Below are 20,126 nucleotides of genomic sequence, written 5' to 3'. Positions count from 1 at the left end.
CACAGGAGTCAAAAATTCTAAGTATGCTAAAGGAGATGGTCAGAAATTGTTAACATATATTATAGGAGATGGTCAGAGAGTGTTAACATATTACAGGAGATGGTCAGATTGTGTGTAGGATGGAAGAGATGGTCAGAGACTATGGATATAACACAAGAGATGGTTAGGGACTACAGATATGACGCAAGAGATTGTCAGAGGCTGCCATTATGATACAAGAGATGGTCAAAGACTGCAGACATGATATAAAAAATGATCAGAGGCTGCAAGAGTGGTACAGGAGATGGTCAGAGACTGTGGATATAATAGAAGAGATGATCGGGGACTGCAGACATGATGCAATGGGGTTGATTTACTAAAGGCAAATAGACTGTGCACTTTGGAAAGTGCAGTTGCTTCAGAGCTTAGTAAATGAGGTAAGGCTTCACTTTGCAAAGAATACCCAATCCAATGCAAGGAAAATGAAAAAAAAATGCATTTTTGCTTGCACATGATTGGATGATGGAAGTCAGCAGAGGTCCCCCTACTAAGCTCTTCAGTAGGGATGAGCTCCGGCGTGTACATTGCAAAGTGCAGTTGCACTCTGCAAGAGCAGTTGCTGCAGAGTAAGGATGAGCTCCGGCGTGTTCGCACACTCCACACGCAGAGCCCGCCAGGAAGTCGGCGCAGCACTGCGTTAATCACAGGTAGTGAGACATTTCCCGGTCTCTGCAGCCGCACATCAGGAAACGTCTCACTGCCTGTGATTAGCGCAGCTTTGCGCAGATTTCCTGGCGGGCTCTGCATGTGGAGTGTGCAAACACGCCTGAGCTCATCCTTACTCTGCAGCAACTGCTCTTGCAGAGTGCAACTGCACTTTGCAATGTACACAGTCTATTTGTCTTTAGTAAATCAACCCCAATGTCTGCAGAGCTCAGAGAACTGCACAAAAATTGCGAAAGGGCGCAGATTGGGCGACAGAGTTCTAGGGACTGAAAAAAGCAGAATATATCAGTGCTACAAAATATTGGAAATAAATAATGGTGTTAATGCAACTGCACAGAAACTGTCACATTATACTTAGCAATGAAACATGAACTGGGAATGTAATGCCAAGAAAACCTATAAAGCAAGCTAATATAAACTAGGTGATGATTTATATTAGAACAACAAACAGTAATATATTTGCACATGCAAATGACACACAGCTACATAGCAGAGAGAAAATGCAACCTCAGAACTCTCTTAAGAAATGAATTTGTCAGAGATCAAGATAAAGTCGGCTCACCTGGAAAAAAATTACCTCTTGTCAAGCATATTATAATTCAGTGAAACAGTGGGGAACATAAACATCCTTGCCTATGCATACATCAATATAATAGAATGATCTTGCCAACTCTTTATCATTGTACTGAAATATATTGCATGAAGTCACTTCAGTACAATGTGATTGGGTATTTTACGCCACAGTTTTACACGGTATGTGCAGCATATGCACAAGTAAAAAAATGCACTTTAGAATGAGTGTCAGTGGCGGCCCGTCCATAGGGGGCGCCCGGGCGCCGCCCCCCCCTGTGTGGTCACAAAAAAAAAAAAAAAAAAAAAATGTAAAAAAAAAAAAAAAAGTTTTAAAACTGCCCCTTTAAAAAAAAAAAAAAAAAAAAAAAAGTTCTTTAAGGAAGTGCTCGAGCGCCGGTAACAGTGCACGCCGGGAAATGCCACGCCAATGCAATCATGAGATTGCAGGCGTGGCGCTTCATTTGCGGGCGTTTAGCCCGCCTCAGGGCGCTTTCTGAAGCGCTGAGTAGCTTCCGCCCGGCGCTGTAGTATGTGTTACTATGGCCGGGCGGGCAGTTTGATTGACATCTGAGTTGACTCAGATGTCACTTCCTGTCTTCTCTCTCCCATTTCACCTGAGAGAGGAAACAGGAAGTAAGAGGAGTACAGCGGTGTGCAGGAGAGGAGCGGCTGCGGAGAACACCGGAGAGGAGCACACAGTCAGGTAAGTGGGCTTCGGGTGTGTGTGCGGGTCCTGGGCATACATGGGATCGTGTCCCACTTCCTGCTGTGGCACCATGCCACCCAATGCTATAAAAAGGTGAGCAGCTGGTGACGAGCCAGAGTACACTACGTGCCGCATACATGGCTGTCCTTTCTTAGGAAGAGGACTCCATGCACTGTACTTCGGCACACTTCTCTTTTGGGTTTTTATATTTTTGAATGGGGGGGGGGGGGGGGCAGGGAATCCTGTAATAGAGCCTTGAATCGTTGTTCAGACCCTTTCCTTCACTCTTCCAACATTTTGAAGCTTTAGCCTTTTTTGTAGATGACTCAGGTTGTTGCCATGGTTTAAAACCTATTTTATCAGGGGCATGCAGGTCCTTTTTGGGGGTTTTATTTTTCTTTAAGATGACAGCTGATGAGGGGGACATGCGGTGTCCTTGCAGCCAGCTGTGACTGGACCTTGCCCTAATTGAGATGTGACGTTAGCTGTTGGGGGAAAAGTGTGGACTTTGGATACTGAGTGGGTGTCTCTGAACTCCAGATGCCGTGTGTCTTGATCATCTGAAGCATTGCTGAAATACAGATAAGGGTGAAATCTGAAGGCTCAGAAATGCAGACTGTTGTGGCTCTGGGGCAACACAGAAGCCAACTGAATTTTACAATGAAGATTATGGGTTAAGTCAGTGCATGGTGGAGTCCTCTCCAGATTTAATTGAATGAGGTGCAAGAGCTGAGTGGTTGTTGCATTGACTTGCTATATTAAAGTAGACCTGCCAGGATATGTAGCCCCTGAAGAATTTGGACATTTGTCATATTGCCTTTCCAGGAAGGTTGCTTTCTGCTCAATGGCAATGATTAGTGGGGGGGGGGGGGGGGGCACTTGTTTTGTCACTTGTCCATGGTGGGCTTTTCCCACAAACTGACAGGTTTTTCTAATCTGCCCAGGAAATCTAGAAATCTGGTCTGCCAAAACCTATTGTTCACACTTCACTGGCCACTCTGACCTGTCCTCCCTGTAATGTGCTTTGCGGAGGAATGGTCACAGGAGAGCAACAGCACACCTATGTGTAACATTATTCAGGATTACAGACTTCTGGATAGACATATCTGTGTGTATATATGTGTACCACTACCCAGGATTGCAGAGTGCTGTATAGATATATACTGTGTATTTATAGGCATACCATTATTCAGGATTGCAGACTTCTGTATAGCTATCTATGTATAGATGTGATATTATGCAGGTTTTGCAGACTCACATGGATTGCAGAGTGCTGTATTGATATCTATATGTATAGGTGTACTATTATCCAGGATTGCAGAGTGCTGTATTGATATCTATATGTATAGGTTTCAGAGTTATATATAGGTGTACCATTATCCAGGATTGCAGAGTGCTGTGTATATATATCTATGTATACTATTCATAGATATATATACAGCACTCTGCAATCCTGGATAATAGTACACCTATACATATAGATATCAATACAGCACTCTGCAATCCATGTGAGTCTGCAAAACCTGCATAATATCACATCTATACATAGATAGCTATACAGAAGTCTGCAATCCTGAATAATGGTATACCTATAAATACACAGTATATATCTATACAGCACTCTGCAATCCTGGGTAGTGGTACACATATATACACACAGATGTGTCTATCCAGAAGTCTGTAATCCTGAATAATGTTACACCTATACATATAGAACTCAGTAATTCTGAATACACAGCTACAATGTTACACTACTGTTTTAATATATACAGTTTCTAGACAGCTCTCTGCAATTCTGGGGCAATGATACGCCTATACACAGTTATACACAGGTATGCCTATACATAACCCTGTATTTCTGGATACATAGATAATGTTAGTACAGTATGTCTATGTACACAGCTACTGTATTTGCAGGACAATGAAATTCTGGATACACGCCAATATCATTCTACAAATTCTGGGTGTGGCTTATGGGAAGTGGGAGGGGCCAACCGTGGATGGGCGGGGTCTTGCGCCCCCCCATCCTAAAACTTCACCAGCCGCCACTGATGAGTGTATATCCATATTGTTCATCCATCCAGATTTTATGGAAATAAATGATATATAGGTACTGGTCTGGTTTACCTGTAATCAAAAGAGTCGGGTCGAAGGATCTCCACAGTGTGTGATGGACCATAAAGATTGACAATGTATACTTTCACTAAAGGAATGGGCTGTCCGGCCTGTAAAATAGTAAAAGTGCTAATCACTTTCTGATGCTTTTTAAGAGAATATGCAAAAACAAGCACACAAAACAATCCTAATGAGGGTTCCTCTATTAAATTTTAGCTGACCTAGAAAAGCTATGCAAAACAAGGAGTTCTGACTTTAACTACCTTTTTTGCATGCTTGTTCCAGGTGGTGACCTAATGTACTGAAACCAGAGACAGCCAGACAATCAGCATTTTCACATGGACATGTAAAACAATTAGATCCCTGCTGCAGCAAGGGAGCCAGTCCCACATCCCCTTGTTCACAGGGGTCGGCTGCGAGTACCAAACTTTGCCTTGTCTTAATGCATGCAAAGGAATCCAAAGAATTGGGAATCCAAATGTCTCTCAGCACTTGCCTTAAGCTGGCCATACAGGGATCAAAATTTGGCCACTTCAGAAGGGACCAGCAGAATTTTGATCCATCTATGGCCTTTCCTGTTCAAGAAGAGTTGATCTAGTGACTCCTCCCAAAAGGGACTGTCTGTATATTTATGTTAGATCAGCACCTGCAGTCAATTGGCCGCAGGACTGATCAGTGTATGCTGGTAGCGGAGGAGCCCCGTTGGCAGAATACAATAGCGCAGCAGGAAGAATTACCCCATTCACCTCAAATGTGTGGATGGAGGAATCCATTCGTTTTCTTTTCATCAGACGGCTGGTTGGTAAAAAATAAAAAAACTATCCATTTATAGCCAGCCTTAGTCACGTTGAGCATTTATTTCTAAAACTGGTCATAGATGGATCAGTTTTGTGAGCAGCCAGCTGGCTGATCAAAAAACAAACAAAAAAAAATTGGACTTCTCTATTTACACATTTGAGGTGGATGGGGTGATTCCCCAGCTGAACTATTGTATTCTGGTAGTGGGACTCCTCTGCTGCCAGAATACACTGATTAGTGCAGCAGCTGATTGGCTGGAAATGTTGATTGAGCAAAAATGTAGAGACAGTTGACTAGAACAACTCCTCATGTATAGGAACGGCCATAAATGGATCAAAATTTGTCTGGACCCTGCTAAATTGGCCAAATTTCAATCCATGTATGCCCAGCCTAAATATGTCCATGCTTAATGAGACAAATAATTGCAAATAAATTACTGCATTCACTTTTTCCATCCTTAAATCTGTTTTCTGAACCCCTGCATCATCTTTGCAGTTACTTTCTTTCAACATACATACACTCTAAAGATGGCCTTTTTACTGATTTCATTGCGACTTGCATAGACTTCTGATGTATAAAGTTGCAAGCCGATCCTTCACATTCTGATCTCTAGAAATCACCAGCTGTAGAAATATTGCTCTCCCAGGCAGAGTACATTTAGGCCCCTTTCACACTGGGGCGGTGCGGCCGTCGGCGGTAAAGTGCTGCTATTTTTAGGTGGATTTAACCCCCGCTAGCGGCCGAAAAAGGGTTAAAACCGCACGCAAAGCGCCGCTGCATATATATAGCCGTGCTGTCCCATTGGTTTCAATGGGTAGGAGCGGTTTAGGAGCGCTGAATACACCGCTCCTTCACCGCTCCAAAGATGCGACTAGCAGGACTTTTTTCACCGTCCTGCTAGCGCACCACTCCAGTGTGAAAGCCCTCCGGCTTTCACACTGGAGTGAAAGGGGCCGGTTTTTTCAGGCGCTACACAGGTGCTATTTTTAGCGCTGTAACGCCTGAAAACTGCCTCAGTGTGAAAGGGGCCTTAGTATCACTAAGCCTGGGACAGGAGCCGACATAGAGGAAGCATCGGCTCATGTGACTAGGCTCCCTCTGCAGCTTCATGCTTCCTCTACCTCCGGCTCCATCCACAACACTGTTGCTCTGGGATGGTGGGTCGGCAACCTGCAATCTGGGCTTGCGGACCCACTATTCTACTATACTAGAACACAAGGTCGCAGGTCACATCAGAGAGCCACCAGCAGGGCACCCCTGTTGTACTCTGTCAAGGGATTCTTTTTCCCTAGGTGCATTATTTTACATTTAGAAACATTGAACTGCAATTTCTACTGCTTTGACCAATCTCCTCTGCGATTGTTCCTCTAACAAACACACATTGCCAGGTTCAAGAAAGCTTCTTTCTAAAATCATTTTTTATAGAGAATTACTTTTTAAATTAATTTTCTGTAAGCCTGCAAAATAGCTAAAAAAAAAATTAAGATAAGACAAAGTAGGCATTTCCATAGTTAATTAATTTCTTCTTCAGCAGTTAAGTAGGTATTATACAAGTTAATACATGAAAGTGACATTTATAACGTCTAGAGAAGCTACTGCCAGAAGTGCGCAGAGCTTGTAATAAAGTTTATTTGCAAATCTATATGCTAATGACTGAATTAACAATCACTAGCTGATTAATTAGCATGCTCTACACACCACATACTGCTTTAGCCCAGCTAAATAAAATGTGCAAAAGCCTCTCCAAGGACAAGAAGTTAGAAGATAATAGTGCACAGATAAGAAACCACAGCTAGAACTCATAGAATTTTAAATAAGCCCACACGTATAATGGAAAAATAAATGATATAAAGGTGTCCATAGACTTTAGATCCCCATCAATTTTGGAAGTATCAGGTATCTGTTTCTTTTTGAGCAAAGAAGACATGCACTGAAGGCTATTAAGAGGCATTCCTACTAAGAAAGAGGAGAAAAACCTGCCAGACTCAGCAGATGGGTCAAGAGTAACCAGTGCCGAGGCAAGTGCCCATCTTCTCTTGCACTGAAAGAGCAAGGAAAACTGTTGGGACCTTCTTCACAACTCAGCTGACTAGTGGATCCACACATAATGATAAATTGGTTACATTTTTGAGATACAAACAAAAGAGAGCCTTCAGCACTTCCAAAGATCAGAAGTACGAGTAAGCCCCTGGGTAGCTTGATGGTCCTATGATTTCCACAAGTAATTCTTGAATGATATGCATTTCTTGCAGCAATTAGTGAAAGGAAACTCTCCAAACCCCTTTCCTAGCCCCCTCAGTACACTGTACAGTGCCTTCCCCTCCTCCCTTTCCAAATTCTTATTTTCATCTTCTTATAGAACATGGCTCTCTCTCTCTCTCACACTCTCTATAGCAAAGGTATCAAATTAAAATTCATGGAGGTTTGGTCAGTAAAATGTCCTTCCAGCAGAGGCCCGAATTGTATGTTTGTGTGACGACTCAGATCCATCACATCAAAGCCCCCCCCCCCCCCTCATATTTATATCACAGTTCCCTTCTTACATCAGTGTTCTCAGTCCCCCCTGTACATTAGTCCCCCCCTCACTTTACATCACAGCCCCCACCTTGATATCAGTGTCCTCAGTCCCCCCTTCACATCAAAGTCTCCCTTCACCTCACAGGTGACCCTCAAAATTCAATTTCTCCCTTTACGTCACAATCCCCCCTTTGTGTCATAGTTTCAAGAAAGAAAGCGTCCAGGCAAGAAAGTGGCGTGACTTCAGCGGTCCATGTGGGACTGCCACTCGGTCTGCATTCAAACAGTGGTCCACCGTTTAGTGATGCCTGCGCTATAGCCTACAGTAACTGCCAAAAAAAAGTGCTGGACTGCCTGTCAGCCAAATAACATCTCATAGACTTAAATAGAATGTATTTGCACTGCAAGCACACCATGCCAATCAAGTCTCTGGGCATGGGCAGCCTGGCACTATATATTTAAATGCCAGGCTGTAAACAGTTCCGGAAGTCATCACTCTAAGTATGGTCCTGTGTGCCCCCTAGGTAGGTTGGCTACAGGCTAGTGTACTGAGGGTGCTTGGGAGGGGACTGGGGCTTTAAAAGTGTATACAAACCAAAAAGCAAAAAAAAAAAAATTCTGTTATTTGCTCCTTTTGGTCTGTTTACTATAAGAATTCTGTTATATTTGATGAGTGAAAAAAACCTGTTGATCTTGTCAGAAATTCAGAGCCTTCGTGTGTCCCCTGCACAGTTCCTGGGTTTCTGAAAGAACCCTCCTAGTTTCTATTTGAGACTACAGAATGTTGTGGAGATCTGAGAGTGGTTGAGTGGCTTAGCAAGACACTGGGCAGGACTGACACTGCATACCGGTAGTTCACAAAAATACTGTGTGTTGGTAGTCCCCAATAGGGCATAGGAGCTGGGTGCATTGCTGGCAGATCAACAGGTATTTCCCTGAACTTGCAGGGTCTTTTAAACTAAAATGATGTGCATGTATTACAGAGATCAGCTATATATTTTTTTGAGCTGACATAAACTTTCAAATTTTGCAGTAAATATGTGAGTTGCCCTTTATGTTGAATGCACCTAAATGCACATGCAGTAAAAAAAACCTGTCCCATAGTGCACCATAATGCACAGATTTAAATGCTCTGTGTGGCACAATACAGCTTTTTTTCCATCGGAGCCAGGACACCACAAAGTTACTTTACTCCTGCCTTAGATATCTACTGTATGTCTAACCCAGCATTTGACTCACTTCTCATATACCATGTAACTGGTACATAAAAATAAACAAATCATTCTCTACAAGTTCTATAGAAAATAATAAGGCCTACAGTACATTAAAGACATAGTGAAATAATTACCTTTGGGTAAGCATAACGTGTACTGGCTGGGTAGTCTGCACCAACAAAGTGTGGCAGCTCCATGTTAGGGACACGGCTAGTGTTGATAGAAAGATAGGCTAACCTAGCCCCATCAGGAGACCACCAATGAGCGGTATAACTATGCAGCACTTCCTCTGAAAAGTAAAAAAAATTCTGATCAAATTTATATTTAAAAATATCTTACCATTACTCACAAAAAACTCCAATAGCCACAGATACTGTATGGTCACAGGACATAAAGGCCAATGCATGGTATGGTAAAAAATAATGCTTTATCATACAAAATGTAATAGTAACAAACAGAAAAACATCCACTAAAGCACCACCAACAAGGGGGACCCAAGATCCCACTCCCCCTATGTGAATGGGTATCGGGTACCTTGTACCCCTACGCATTCACCAAAAAAAAGTGTCAAAGAGTTAAAAAACACAAAAGACCATTTTTGATAATTCCTTTACTAAAAAAAAAAAGTGTTCCGCAATGTCCATCCATCTTCAATCACGGCACTGACGGACCTGAAAAATAGAAAAATAAAAAGAGCTCTGGCATCCCGCCGACTGCTGTCTTTTTGCGGTGACAGCTGCATTTAGTGTAGACTAGATATTCAGTGTAGAATCTATATTCAATCAGTGCAGGCAGTGTAATAAATATATATATATATATATATATATATATATATATATATATATATATATATATATATATATATATATAAAAAAATATGTATATCTATCTATCTATATCTCTATCTATATCTATATCTCTATCTATCTCTATCTCTATCTATCTCTATCTCTATCTATCTATATCTCTATCTATCTATATCTCTATCTATCTATATCTATCTATCTATATCTATATATCTATCTATCTATATCTCTATCTATATCTCTATCTATCTATCTATCTATCTATCTATATGTATATATATATACTAAATACACTGCCTACACACCACTAACTAACCTGCCTAATCTAGCTCAATCTAACTCTGTCCACACACTATATATGGCCACTATGTAAGCAGCCTTATATATTGTGGGGTGTGGACTTAGTCCCCCTGAGCCACGATTGGCCAATTATGGCTGTCGCAGCAGAGTGCGCTGTGATTTGGCCAATCATCAGACATCAATGCACTGCAATCTCGCAGTGCATTATAGGGTATTCTGCGGTGAACGCCCCATATGTTCGGTTAATTTGTGAGCAAACAAACACCTGATGTTCGAGTCGAACTTACATTTCATTCAAACATTGGGCTCATCCCTACTGCTAAGTTGAATGGGAAAAAAATTGTAGTGTGTACCAAGCTTTAGTAAAACTGTTCATATTATGGCAACTACTCAGCATATCCAGGTTAGGACAAGTTGGGTCGTCATTTGATGGTAAATAATAATTGATATCTCCTGTTTTTTTTATTATCATCAAAGAAAATCTGGCAAAAAAAAAATTAATTAGAAAAAAATATTTTTTTTTTAAATTCAACTGTTTAATTCAAGCCAATGGCATAACCTACGGTCAAAAAAAACAAACAAACCCCCAAACAAATTCTCGTTCAAAATTTTTTTATTTTATGTTAAAATAAATTACATGTACAGAATATAAGACAAATTATGTGATACCAGAAATAAAAAGTAGACATATTGAAGTACGGATGATACAAAGCAAAGAAGAATTTCAAAATATTCTCGTGGGAATGACAATAAATGGCCTTATATATTTTAGAATTTGAAAACATTCTTATAGCTGAGTTTTAAACATTTTAATCCCAAGAAAATATAAATATGTCTAAAATAAAATATATGATTTTAAAGTTTTGACCATAACTTCTAAAGTATGTTTATAGTAAGTATTATATAGTAAGGGAAGAACATAAAAGGTATATAGGAGGGGAAGGGAAGGGAATAATTCTCCGGAGGAGGTTTTATATATCATCTAATGTTGTAATTCTATAAAAAATCTTAATCACCATAACAATAAAACTCGGTTGTCAATATTATCTGACGTAAAATATTTAATCCAGGGTTTCCATATGATATCAAACTTTGTCATCTGGTTTTCATCTATAGCGTCCATTTTAGCATGGATGAAAGATTGAGGCCGCGTACACACGCGCGGACTGTTCGCCCAACTTTGTCCGTCCAACAGTTTCGGCAAACAGTCCGCTCAAAATTAGCATGGACGGACATGCCCACACACGACGAACGAACAGTTTGCTGAAACCGTGCGCGATGACGTGAACGGCACGTACGACGGGATGAAAAATACGACGTCCTATACACTGCATTATAACTTTCGGCGTGTAAATCCTTTCTGAGCATGCACGGAACTTAGTTTGACGAACAAGCCTACACACGGGCGGACTGTTCGCTCAAACAAGGTTTCAGCGGACAGTTTTACGGAATTTCCGAAAAACCTTGTTCGTCAAACTGTCCGCTGAAACTGTCCGCTGAAAGCCCACACACGGGCGGACTGTCCGCCCAAACACTGTTCAGCGGACAAAGTTGGGCGAACAGTCCGCCCGTGTGTACGCGGCCTGATTCATTCTACGTTTGGTTTCTGCAAACCCCCAAACAAATTCTTCTAATCCTTAGGATTGCAGCGATACCACAAATGCATATGCTATTTTTTGTGTGTACCTACCTTCCCAAGAACAATAGTACACAGTTTGCTTTTTTTTAATCCAACTTTACTGACACTAACTGACACTGATACTAATTTACAAAATGCTTTTTTTATTCATATTCAAAATACGCAAACCCTTAGCTTTTACCCTGACCTTTGACTCTGACCATGACCTTTTTTTTGTAATTCCTTTATTTAACCAACAATTCTGACCATGACCTTTAAAGGATAAGTTCACCTTTGTCACATACACGTTTTTGGGGTGGAACATGCAACATGATTCAAATGCTGCAGCAGCTGCCAGATCCCCACCCTTCCTCTGACAGAAGTACGGGGACAGAAGCTCCACCCACACAGCCGCATCGTTCATTCACACAGCTCTATGTGTGAATGAACTATAAGCCTGAGATTCTTTGCGGCTGTCATCTTGTAGTTCTCAATTAACTACCCACCTTGGTAGTTAATTGATTCTTCCTGTCCTATTGTATTTGCTTGCCCATACGGGATGTACAGGAACACAGATACTCTGATAGATCTGCAGGAGACCTGCATAACACCAGAAATATGCTGATCACTGGTGCAGTTCGTTACAGGCTCCAAAAAGAAATAATAAATCCACATTTTTTTACCTGCAAAAAAATGTGCATTTATTATTTTTTTCGAAAACGTGAACTTATCCTTTAACCCTGACCTTGACCTAGATGAAACCCTGATCTAGTGTTTTTTTTCTTTATTTTATTATTATATTATTATTATTTTTACATACTGTTCTTTGTTTACATTTTCTCTTCTAGCAAGAGGAATACGATACAGTAGGGGGATTTACAAAAACAGGATCACACAGAATCTGGCGCAGCTGTGCATAATAACCAAGCAGCTTCTAGGTTTTATTGTCAAAGCTTAATTGAATAAGCTGAAGTTAGAAGCTGATTGGTTACTAAGGATGGGCCGAACACCCCCCGGTTCGGTTTGCACCAGAACATACCAAACAGGCAAAAAATTTGGCAGAACACATGAACACAGTTAAAGTCAATGTGACACGAACATGAATAATCAAAAGTGCTAATTTTAAAGGCTTATATGCAAGTTATTGTCGTAAAAAGTGTCTGGGGACCCGGGTCCTGCCCCAGTGGACATATATCAATGCAAAAAAAAGTTTTAAAAACGGCTGTTTTTTCAAGAGCAGTGATTTTAATAATGATTAAAGTGAAACGATAAAAATGTAATATTCCTTTAAATTTCGTACTTGGGGGGTGTCTATAGCATGCCATTTTTTTCCCGTGTTTAGAACAGTCCAGACACAAAATGACATTTCTAAAGGAAAAAAAGTAATTTAAAAAGTGCTAGCAGCTATAATGAATTGTTGGTCCCAGCAAAGTCATTGAAAAAAATGGCATGGGATCCCCCCCAGTCCATTACCAGGCCCTTTCGGTCTGGTATGAATATTAAGGGGAACCCCGAACCAAAATTTAAAAATAAAATTGCATGGGGGTCCCCCCAAATTGCATACCAGGCCCTTCAGGTGTGGTATGGATTTTAAGGGGAACCCTGCTCCAAAATTAAAAATAAAATGGCTTGGGGGTCCCCCCAAAAATCCATACTAGGCCCTTATCCAAGCACGCAACCTGACAGGCTGCAGGAAAAGAGGGGAATATGAAAGAGCTTTCCCGGGGGGGGGGGGTCAGAGGTAATGGGGTCAGAGGTTTACGGGTGGCCCTGCCCCCTCTGATGCCATGGGGAAGTCCTCGTGCCTCAATGGGGGTGGAGTAACCCGGGTACGTTGCCATGTGGGCCCATCCTCAGTTTTATAAGAACTGTCACCTGCGAGGACAGGACAGACGGTGGGAGCCTCCCATGGAGGCGGATCGTGGCGGCCTGCTGTTTTTTTTTATCGGTCCCTCGGTGGAGCGAGAGAAGACGATGAATGGACTTCATGGGACATTTTTGTTTTTTTATTCTTTTTATAAAAGACTTGTCACAAAGTGTGTCTTGCGTTTTTTTAACATTTTGACACTTTTTTTGTGAAATGGTAACGGGTACCTGTTACCATTTCAAAGAGGGGGTGTGGGATCTGGGGGTCCCCTTGTTAAAGGGGGCTTCCAGATTCCGATAAGCCCCCCTGCCCGCAGACCCCCACAACCACCAGGCAAGGGTTGTGGGGATGAGGCTACTCCAAAGCACCCTCCCCATGTTGAGGGCATGTGGCCTGGTACGGTTCAGGAGGGGGGCGCTCTTTCGTGCCCCCCTCTTTTCCTGCGGCCTGCCAGGTTGTGTGCTTGGATAAGGGTCTGATATGAATTTTTGGGGGGACCCCTACCCCGTTTTTTTAAATTTTGGCGCATGGTTCCCCTTAAAATCCATATCAGACCTGAAGGGTCTGGTATGGATTTTGAGGGGGACCCCATGCCATTTTTTTTTAAATTGACACAGGGTACCCCTTAATATTCATACCAGACCCCAAGGGCCTGGTAATGGACTGGGGGGGATCCCATGACGTTTTTTTCATTGACTTTTATCTGTATTGCCGGGACTGACAATTCATTATAGCCATGAGTACTTTTAAATTACCTTTTTCCTTTAGAAATGTCATTTTCTGCAGGGACTGTTCTAAACAACGGAAAAATGTGCCACTTTACAGGCATAATATAGACACTCCCCCCCCCCCCATACAAAATTTAGAGGAATATTTCACTTTTATTGTTTCACTTTAAGCATTATTAAAGTCACTGCTCCCGAAAAAACAGCTGTTTTTAAAACTTTTTTTTCCATTGATACATGTCCCCTGGGGCAGGACCTGGGTCCCCAAATTCTTTTTATGACAATAATTGCATATAAGCCTTTTAAATTAACACTTTTGATTTTTTATGTTAATGTCCCATAGACTTTAACGGTGTTCCGGCGGCTTTTGAATTTGCCCCAGACACCGCATATTGTTAAATACAATCAGAGGCTATCACAGTATTCAGGTGATCAGGAGCTGGTTTTCCCGGTTCCTGATCATTAGTACACAACTCAGGACTCTCTCTGTTGGGAGCATGCTGTGCGCTCCCAGCACAAACACATGCATGCATATATGCAGCCCTACAGATAACCTATCACCCACTTCCATGAAGGATCATATATGTATATTTGTACAGTTGGTGGGAAGGTGTGTATATAAAGATAACTGACCTTGTACCTCATTTTCCTTAATTGTATTAAATACTTTTTAAAAATGGGTACTTCCATGACAAATGGTTCATAAAGCATTTCTAGTAAAACAGCCCTTCAATATACCCTCACATGTGGGCTGCCTCTCTCTAACGGATACTCTGTACAGAGCCATATAAACTACTAGAGGATGGGATTTAGGAAGAGCATCTGCTTTGAATTATTAAGCCCACAAGCTTCTGGTCTTTGATATTAATATATGTCTATTTAAAGCGGGATTCCGCTGCCGTTTTTTTTTTACCTGTGTCACTGGTGGGCGATTCCTAAGGTGTCTTTGTAGTCACGATCGGCGTCTTTTTAACCCCCGGCGTGACGATTTAATTTCTAAGGATAACTTTTAAAAATGCAGTCCGGCGGTTTCCATTTTCACTGTGGGCGTTTGAAGCCCACAAGCATTTACTTCCTGGATGCGATGACGCTGTGCTCCCAGCATCCACCGCTCCATCTCGCACATGCTCATTGATAGCAGTGAGCAGCGCTGTAAAAGATTCTGGTTGCCATCGCAACGGGCCGCGTCCTCGGAAGTTCCCGCCCTGTTGTGATGGCAATGAACGTAACAAAAGACGTCACGTCACGTGACCGGCGTCCTCCTTCTGAAATCTCACGAGATTTCGGCAAGACTGTGTCCCCCCACGGATTCATGGGAAATAGCTAAAAAAGTTCCCAGGGAACATTGCGAAGCCGATAAACATGCCTACTCCCACGGGAGGAGAGCCCGGAAGTCGGCATAAACATTACAAATACAAGGTAAATACTGCATATTATTTTATTTCAATGCTCATAACTGCATCTATGTTCCAAAGCGATTTGGATAAGATGAACTTGAAATTTTCTGTACAAAACCACTTTAAATAAAGAGCTTAATATATAATTCATGGAACAAGAACAAATATCTTAGTTCTTTTTGGGTGATAGCAGCTACATGCATGGACACGTACAGTGCAAATGTAGGTACATTTACTGTTCGCACGTTTAGTGTAGCTAACAATTTTACCACACTGAAAGTCTAGAATTTTATTGAAGGTGCTCTTGCAAATTCTTGGGCTTTAGCAGGTAAAATAGTGGGAATAATTCTTATAAGCAAATGATTTATCAAGCAATAATCTTAGTATCTGTGCATGTAAAACAGACTGACCTTGATAAGTCCAGTCACCGATACCGTTCAGCACACTCTCTGTATCCCCCGATGAAGTAAGTCGTAGCATTGGACCTAAAGCCGACTCTTGATAGTATATATCATTATTGAAGACAAACACCTGGAAAGCACATCACATATCATCCAAAGTTACCACTCAGCAGCAGTTAGAGGGTTAAGACAAAACCATTTACCACTGATAGGCGTGCTTACAATGATCAGCTTTATTAGTTTATGTAAAACCTTTATCCCAAAGGGAAAAAACAAAATGGTTTGCTGTAACTGCTTATAAAGTATTAGTTGGGGTTCAGCTTTAATTTGTTAGTCAAGTCCATCACCCTAGATGTTTTGGAACTGTATTTCCCTTAATGCTCCACTACACTACAGAGTGCATGAGCATCATGGGAAATGTAGTTTCAAAACATCTGGGGTGCCAAGGTTCGCCATCACTGTTCTAGGCTAACACTACTCCCCATCATAATGCTGCTGTCTGAAGGCGTCTCTGTTGCTCCTTCATCTAAAGTGAAGACGCCCTAAAGCCGGGTACATGCAGACCAAAATTCAGTTGGTTCGGCAAGAACTGGCTGAATTTCAGTCCATGTGTACCCTTGTTCTCTCCAGGGGCAGATCCAGAGTCTAGTCTCAGGAGGGGCACTTCCAGAAAATAAGGTTCTCGCAGGCAATTTGTAGGGGCAATGGCTGGTTTTGGCGCTTCATCCCGGCAACATGGTTGTTATGGTGTCAGGATGATTGAAGAGCATTATTTCTATTATAACATTGTAATATAAAATGAAATAGTTCGACTCACCATAATGCAGAATCAGTGGGAGCCCTGAGTGTGTCACTTGCCACCATCACCTGCCACCAGATGCAGCTTGTTACTAGCCACATCACCTGCCGCCAGATACAGATTCTCACTTGCCACGTCACCTGGCACCAAATGCGAATTGTCACTTGCCACTATTGCCTGCCACCAGATGCAGCTTGTCATTTGGCACGTCGCAAGTATATTCAACATAAACTCTCCTATTGTTTTCAGCTAAGGAAACTGCCATTGTGGCCTCTGTTTAATCTTCAACTGCCATGATGCTGCACATGTGATCAGTTATGACTCCAGCCATTGGATGTTTGTCAGTTTGGTTGAGGAAACAAGAAAATGCGACAGATAGCAATCCCAGCATTTAAGGAATGTAACTTTTTTGAAACTTTTAAATAGATGGGTTAGGCCCCTTTCACACGTGCTGATCCTGGGAGGGTCCATATCCAGCCATCCGCTGGCTCAGCGGGGATCACTCCGTTGATCCCTGCTGAGCTGGCGAATGACTAGTCCGACTCTGCACACTGTGCAGAGAAGGAAAAGTAAAGATCTCCACTTTCCTCTATGGGGGGATCGGATGAAAACGGACCATCTGTCCGTTTTCATCCGATCCGCAGACGGATGGTAAAATAGGGTTTTCCTCCCTCATCAGTTTCGGATCATAGCGGAGACTGATGTCATCAGATGTCAGTGGATGTTCATCCACTGACATCCACTATCCCATAGGGATACATGTACGTCCGTTTTGCATCCGAAAACAGATGAGTGAAAAACAGACAGACATACGATCCACCCGTGTGAAAGGGGCCTTAGTTTAGTAGTCGTAAACTGGACATGGACACAACCCACTCACCTCTATGGGCAGTTGGATGTAAATGGATCACTTGTCCATATGCACCTAACTGCCATCTGATCTGATCCGCCAGAGGGATGGGGAACATTTCCCAATCTGCCAGTTTTTAGTGCACAGGATCGTATTGGATGCTGGGGGGTCCATTGACACCTGCTGCTTCATAGAGGAGAATGGAGGATCCAATCAAGTCGGCCCATTTAAAAGGGCCCTTGCATATACCCAGGGAAATGACTGGCCTCAGGTGATACAGAGAGATGAAAAAAAAAACCCTTTATAAGTTGTACTTGTCTGTTTGCAGCCCTTTGTTCCCTAGATCTGTTCAAAGTGCTGAATTTTAAAGCTTGTCTGAGAGTCCATAAAAAAGGGGGTGGAGAGCTGAAGTAACATTTTGCAGAGCTCAGCTGATGGCTGTCAATCAGCAGGAGCTCTCTCCTCTGTCATAATTTTTCTCTTGGTGTCAGGAAAACTTGTCAGAAGTGATTCATACCTATTGCAGAGGAATGAAGCAGCAGACAAAAGTGACACTTAAGCCTCGTACACAAGATCGGATTTTCCTCAGACAAAACCGCAGACTTTTGTCCTAAGGGCATTGGGCCCCAAACTTGTCTTGCATACAAACGGCACACAATTGTCGGCCAACAAACACGAATGTAGTGACGTACTACATATTTTTTTCATTAGCGCCACCTTTTGAGCTCCTTCTGCTAACTTTGTGTTAGTAGAAATTCGGTGAGTGTTGATTCACGCTTTTCATTTTGCGCTTTTCAGTTTGCGCTTTTGAGTTAATTTCTGAACGGCCATGTTGTGGTATTGGAGGAGATAACATGTTATTTATTATTGGGCTTGGAGTTATTGCTTTGACCCAAGTCCACTCCAGGAACAGAAGGAGCAGGATTTCTTGGACCAAAAATTGGTTGCTTTATTAATCGTGACCCATTATGTCATGTAAGCCTTTGCTGTGGGAGCTCCAGGAGAATAATCCAGATGTTTTTCGGAATTGGCTCCGGATGACGGACCCCTGCTTTCACCAACTCATTGTTGACACCCTATATTAGCAGGACACATGCATGAGGCATTTATTTTATTTTTTGGTTGAATAATAATGATTTGATTTGGTATATTTTCTAGATTTTTGAATGCATAGAATGCACATTTTGGTTAAGTTCTATTGGCCGATAGCATGTCTAATTTTATTTGTTTTCTGTAGAATAATACTTGGCTATGTGTTTTACTTCAAATGACAGTTTGGGAGTATGCAGTTACATTTTAAAAAATGCAATGTAAAATTAACAAGGGACACCAACATAGTTGTATCTTTGATCTTAAAAACTACGGGATAATGGTGTTGTGGTAACTTGCCCAAAAAACAAAAAAAAAAAAAAAAAACAAGCATAATAATATTTTTGATATCACTAGAAAAAAAAGCCTTTGAAAATTAGTTTGCAATAACTCCATCAGTATCACCAGCAAAGCAGCTTCATTATTATCCCATTAAAGAAGAAGAGACTATGCGCTGCATTTCAAGATTTCATAATTTGCCGGGTCACGAATGTTAATTCTCCATTACGAACACTAGTTTACAAGACCAACCAATTCTGGATTGTCCATGCTTCCAAGCATGCGTGTTTGTACTTTGGACTTTTGTCTGACAGACTTCTGTACACACGCTCGGAAAATCTGAAAACAGACATTTGTCCGTGGAAAATTTTAAAGCCTGTCATCCAACATTTGTCCGCAAAAAATGATGGAGCATACAAACGGTCGGATTTTCCGATCGTGTGTATGCGGCTTTAGGCTGGGTTCACATATGAGAATACAGCGGCTCACAGCAGGAGCCCAGTGCATCCTGGTTCACCGTTTCAGGTCCGATTTCAGCCCAATTTTTTTCTGAATTCGGACCTGAAACGGACCAAAAGATGCACAAGGCTCCTGTGTGTCACAATTTCCTGTTGTGCGAATTGCATGTGGAAAACCCGTATCCAATTCACACTAGTGTGAACCCAGCCTTAGTGCTCTTAATTGAGAGAAGTACACACTATAGAGGAATTTGCTTTGTTCATATTTCATGTCTGAGGTTTACAACCTGTATTATTGGCAGCATCACCAGGTGAAATGAAGGAAAAAAGCCAAAAAAAAAAAAACCCAATACAAACAAATACAGCCACCACATCTACAGATTGACGAAATTCAAATTTTTACTTTTTTGTTTATGGGTTTAATACCTCTTTACATTGTTTAGAAACAGTACTATAGTTATCTTTCCCTTGCTAGGGGAGCCTGTTTGTCACTTGAAACCTTGGTAAAAAGATTGAAATATATAAAACAATACTATAGTCTGTTTACTAACTAACTATATAGTCTAGTGTTCAAATAAATGTCAAGCAAACTGCTCCAGGTGAATCCTAGCACTCATGCTCCCCCATTATAATCAGATTCTGGTTTGGTTTGCTTGTTAAATGCATAAGAGTGCCTAATACACTAAGCCCCCGTACACACGGTCCAACATTCCGACCACAAAATCCGTCGGATTGTTTCCGACGGATTTTGTCCGAAACTAATGTTGCATACACACGGTCGGACAAAGTTGACGGAAAATCTGATCGTTTGGAACGTGATGACGTTCGTTCGTTACGACTGGACTACGTTGAGGCTACTAGCCAATAGCTTTGGTCTCGTAATTTGATCTGAGCATGCGTGGCACTTTG

General features: G+C 41.7%; 1 protein-coding gene across 2 annotated transcripts in view; it reads right to left on the bottom strand.

The window, feature by feature from the left end:
• LOC143983561 (inactive dipeptidyl peptidase 10-like) overlaps positions 1 to 20,126 on the bottom strand; it is a 322,327-nt gene that overhangs the window by 128,642 nt on the left and 173,559 nt on the right. For both annotated transcript variants that reach the window (XM_077483372.1, XM_077483371.1), the window contains exons 8-10: positions 15,752 to 15,872; positions 8,763 to 8,917; positions 4,112 to 4,209 (exon numbers count right to left, since the gene is read on the bottom strand). In XM_077483372.1, the coding sequence (XP_077339498.1) occupies positions 4,112 to 4,209; positions 8,763 to 8,917; positions 15,752 to 15,872 (374 nt within the window). The remainder of the gene's footprint in view (positions 1 to 4,111; positions 4,210 to 8,762; positions 8,918 to 15,751; positions 15,873 to 20,126) is intronic.

Source organism: Lithobates pipiens, unplaced genomic scaffold (assembly GCF_037356315.1).
Source record: "Lithobates pipiens isolate NorthernLeopardFrog02 unplaced genomic scaffold, aLitPip1_a1.2 Scaffold_16, whole genome shotgun sequence".
Taxonomy (NCBI): Eukaryota; Metazoa; Chordata; class Amphibia; order Anura; family Ranidae; genus Lithobates; species Lithobates pipiens.
This window is presented reverse-complemented; position numbering and strand designations above follow the sequence as displayed.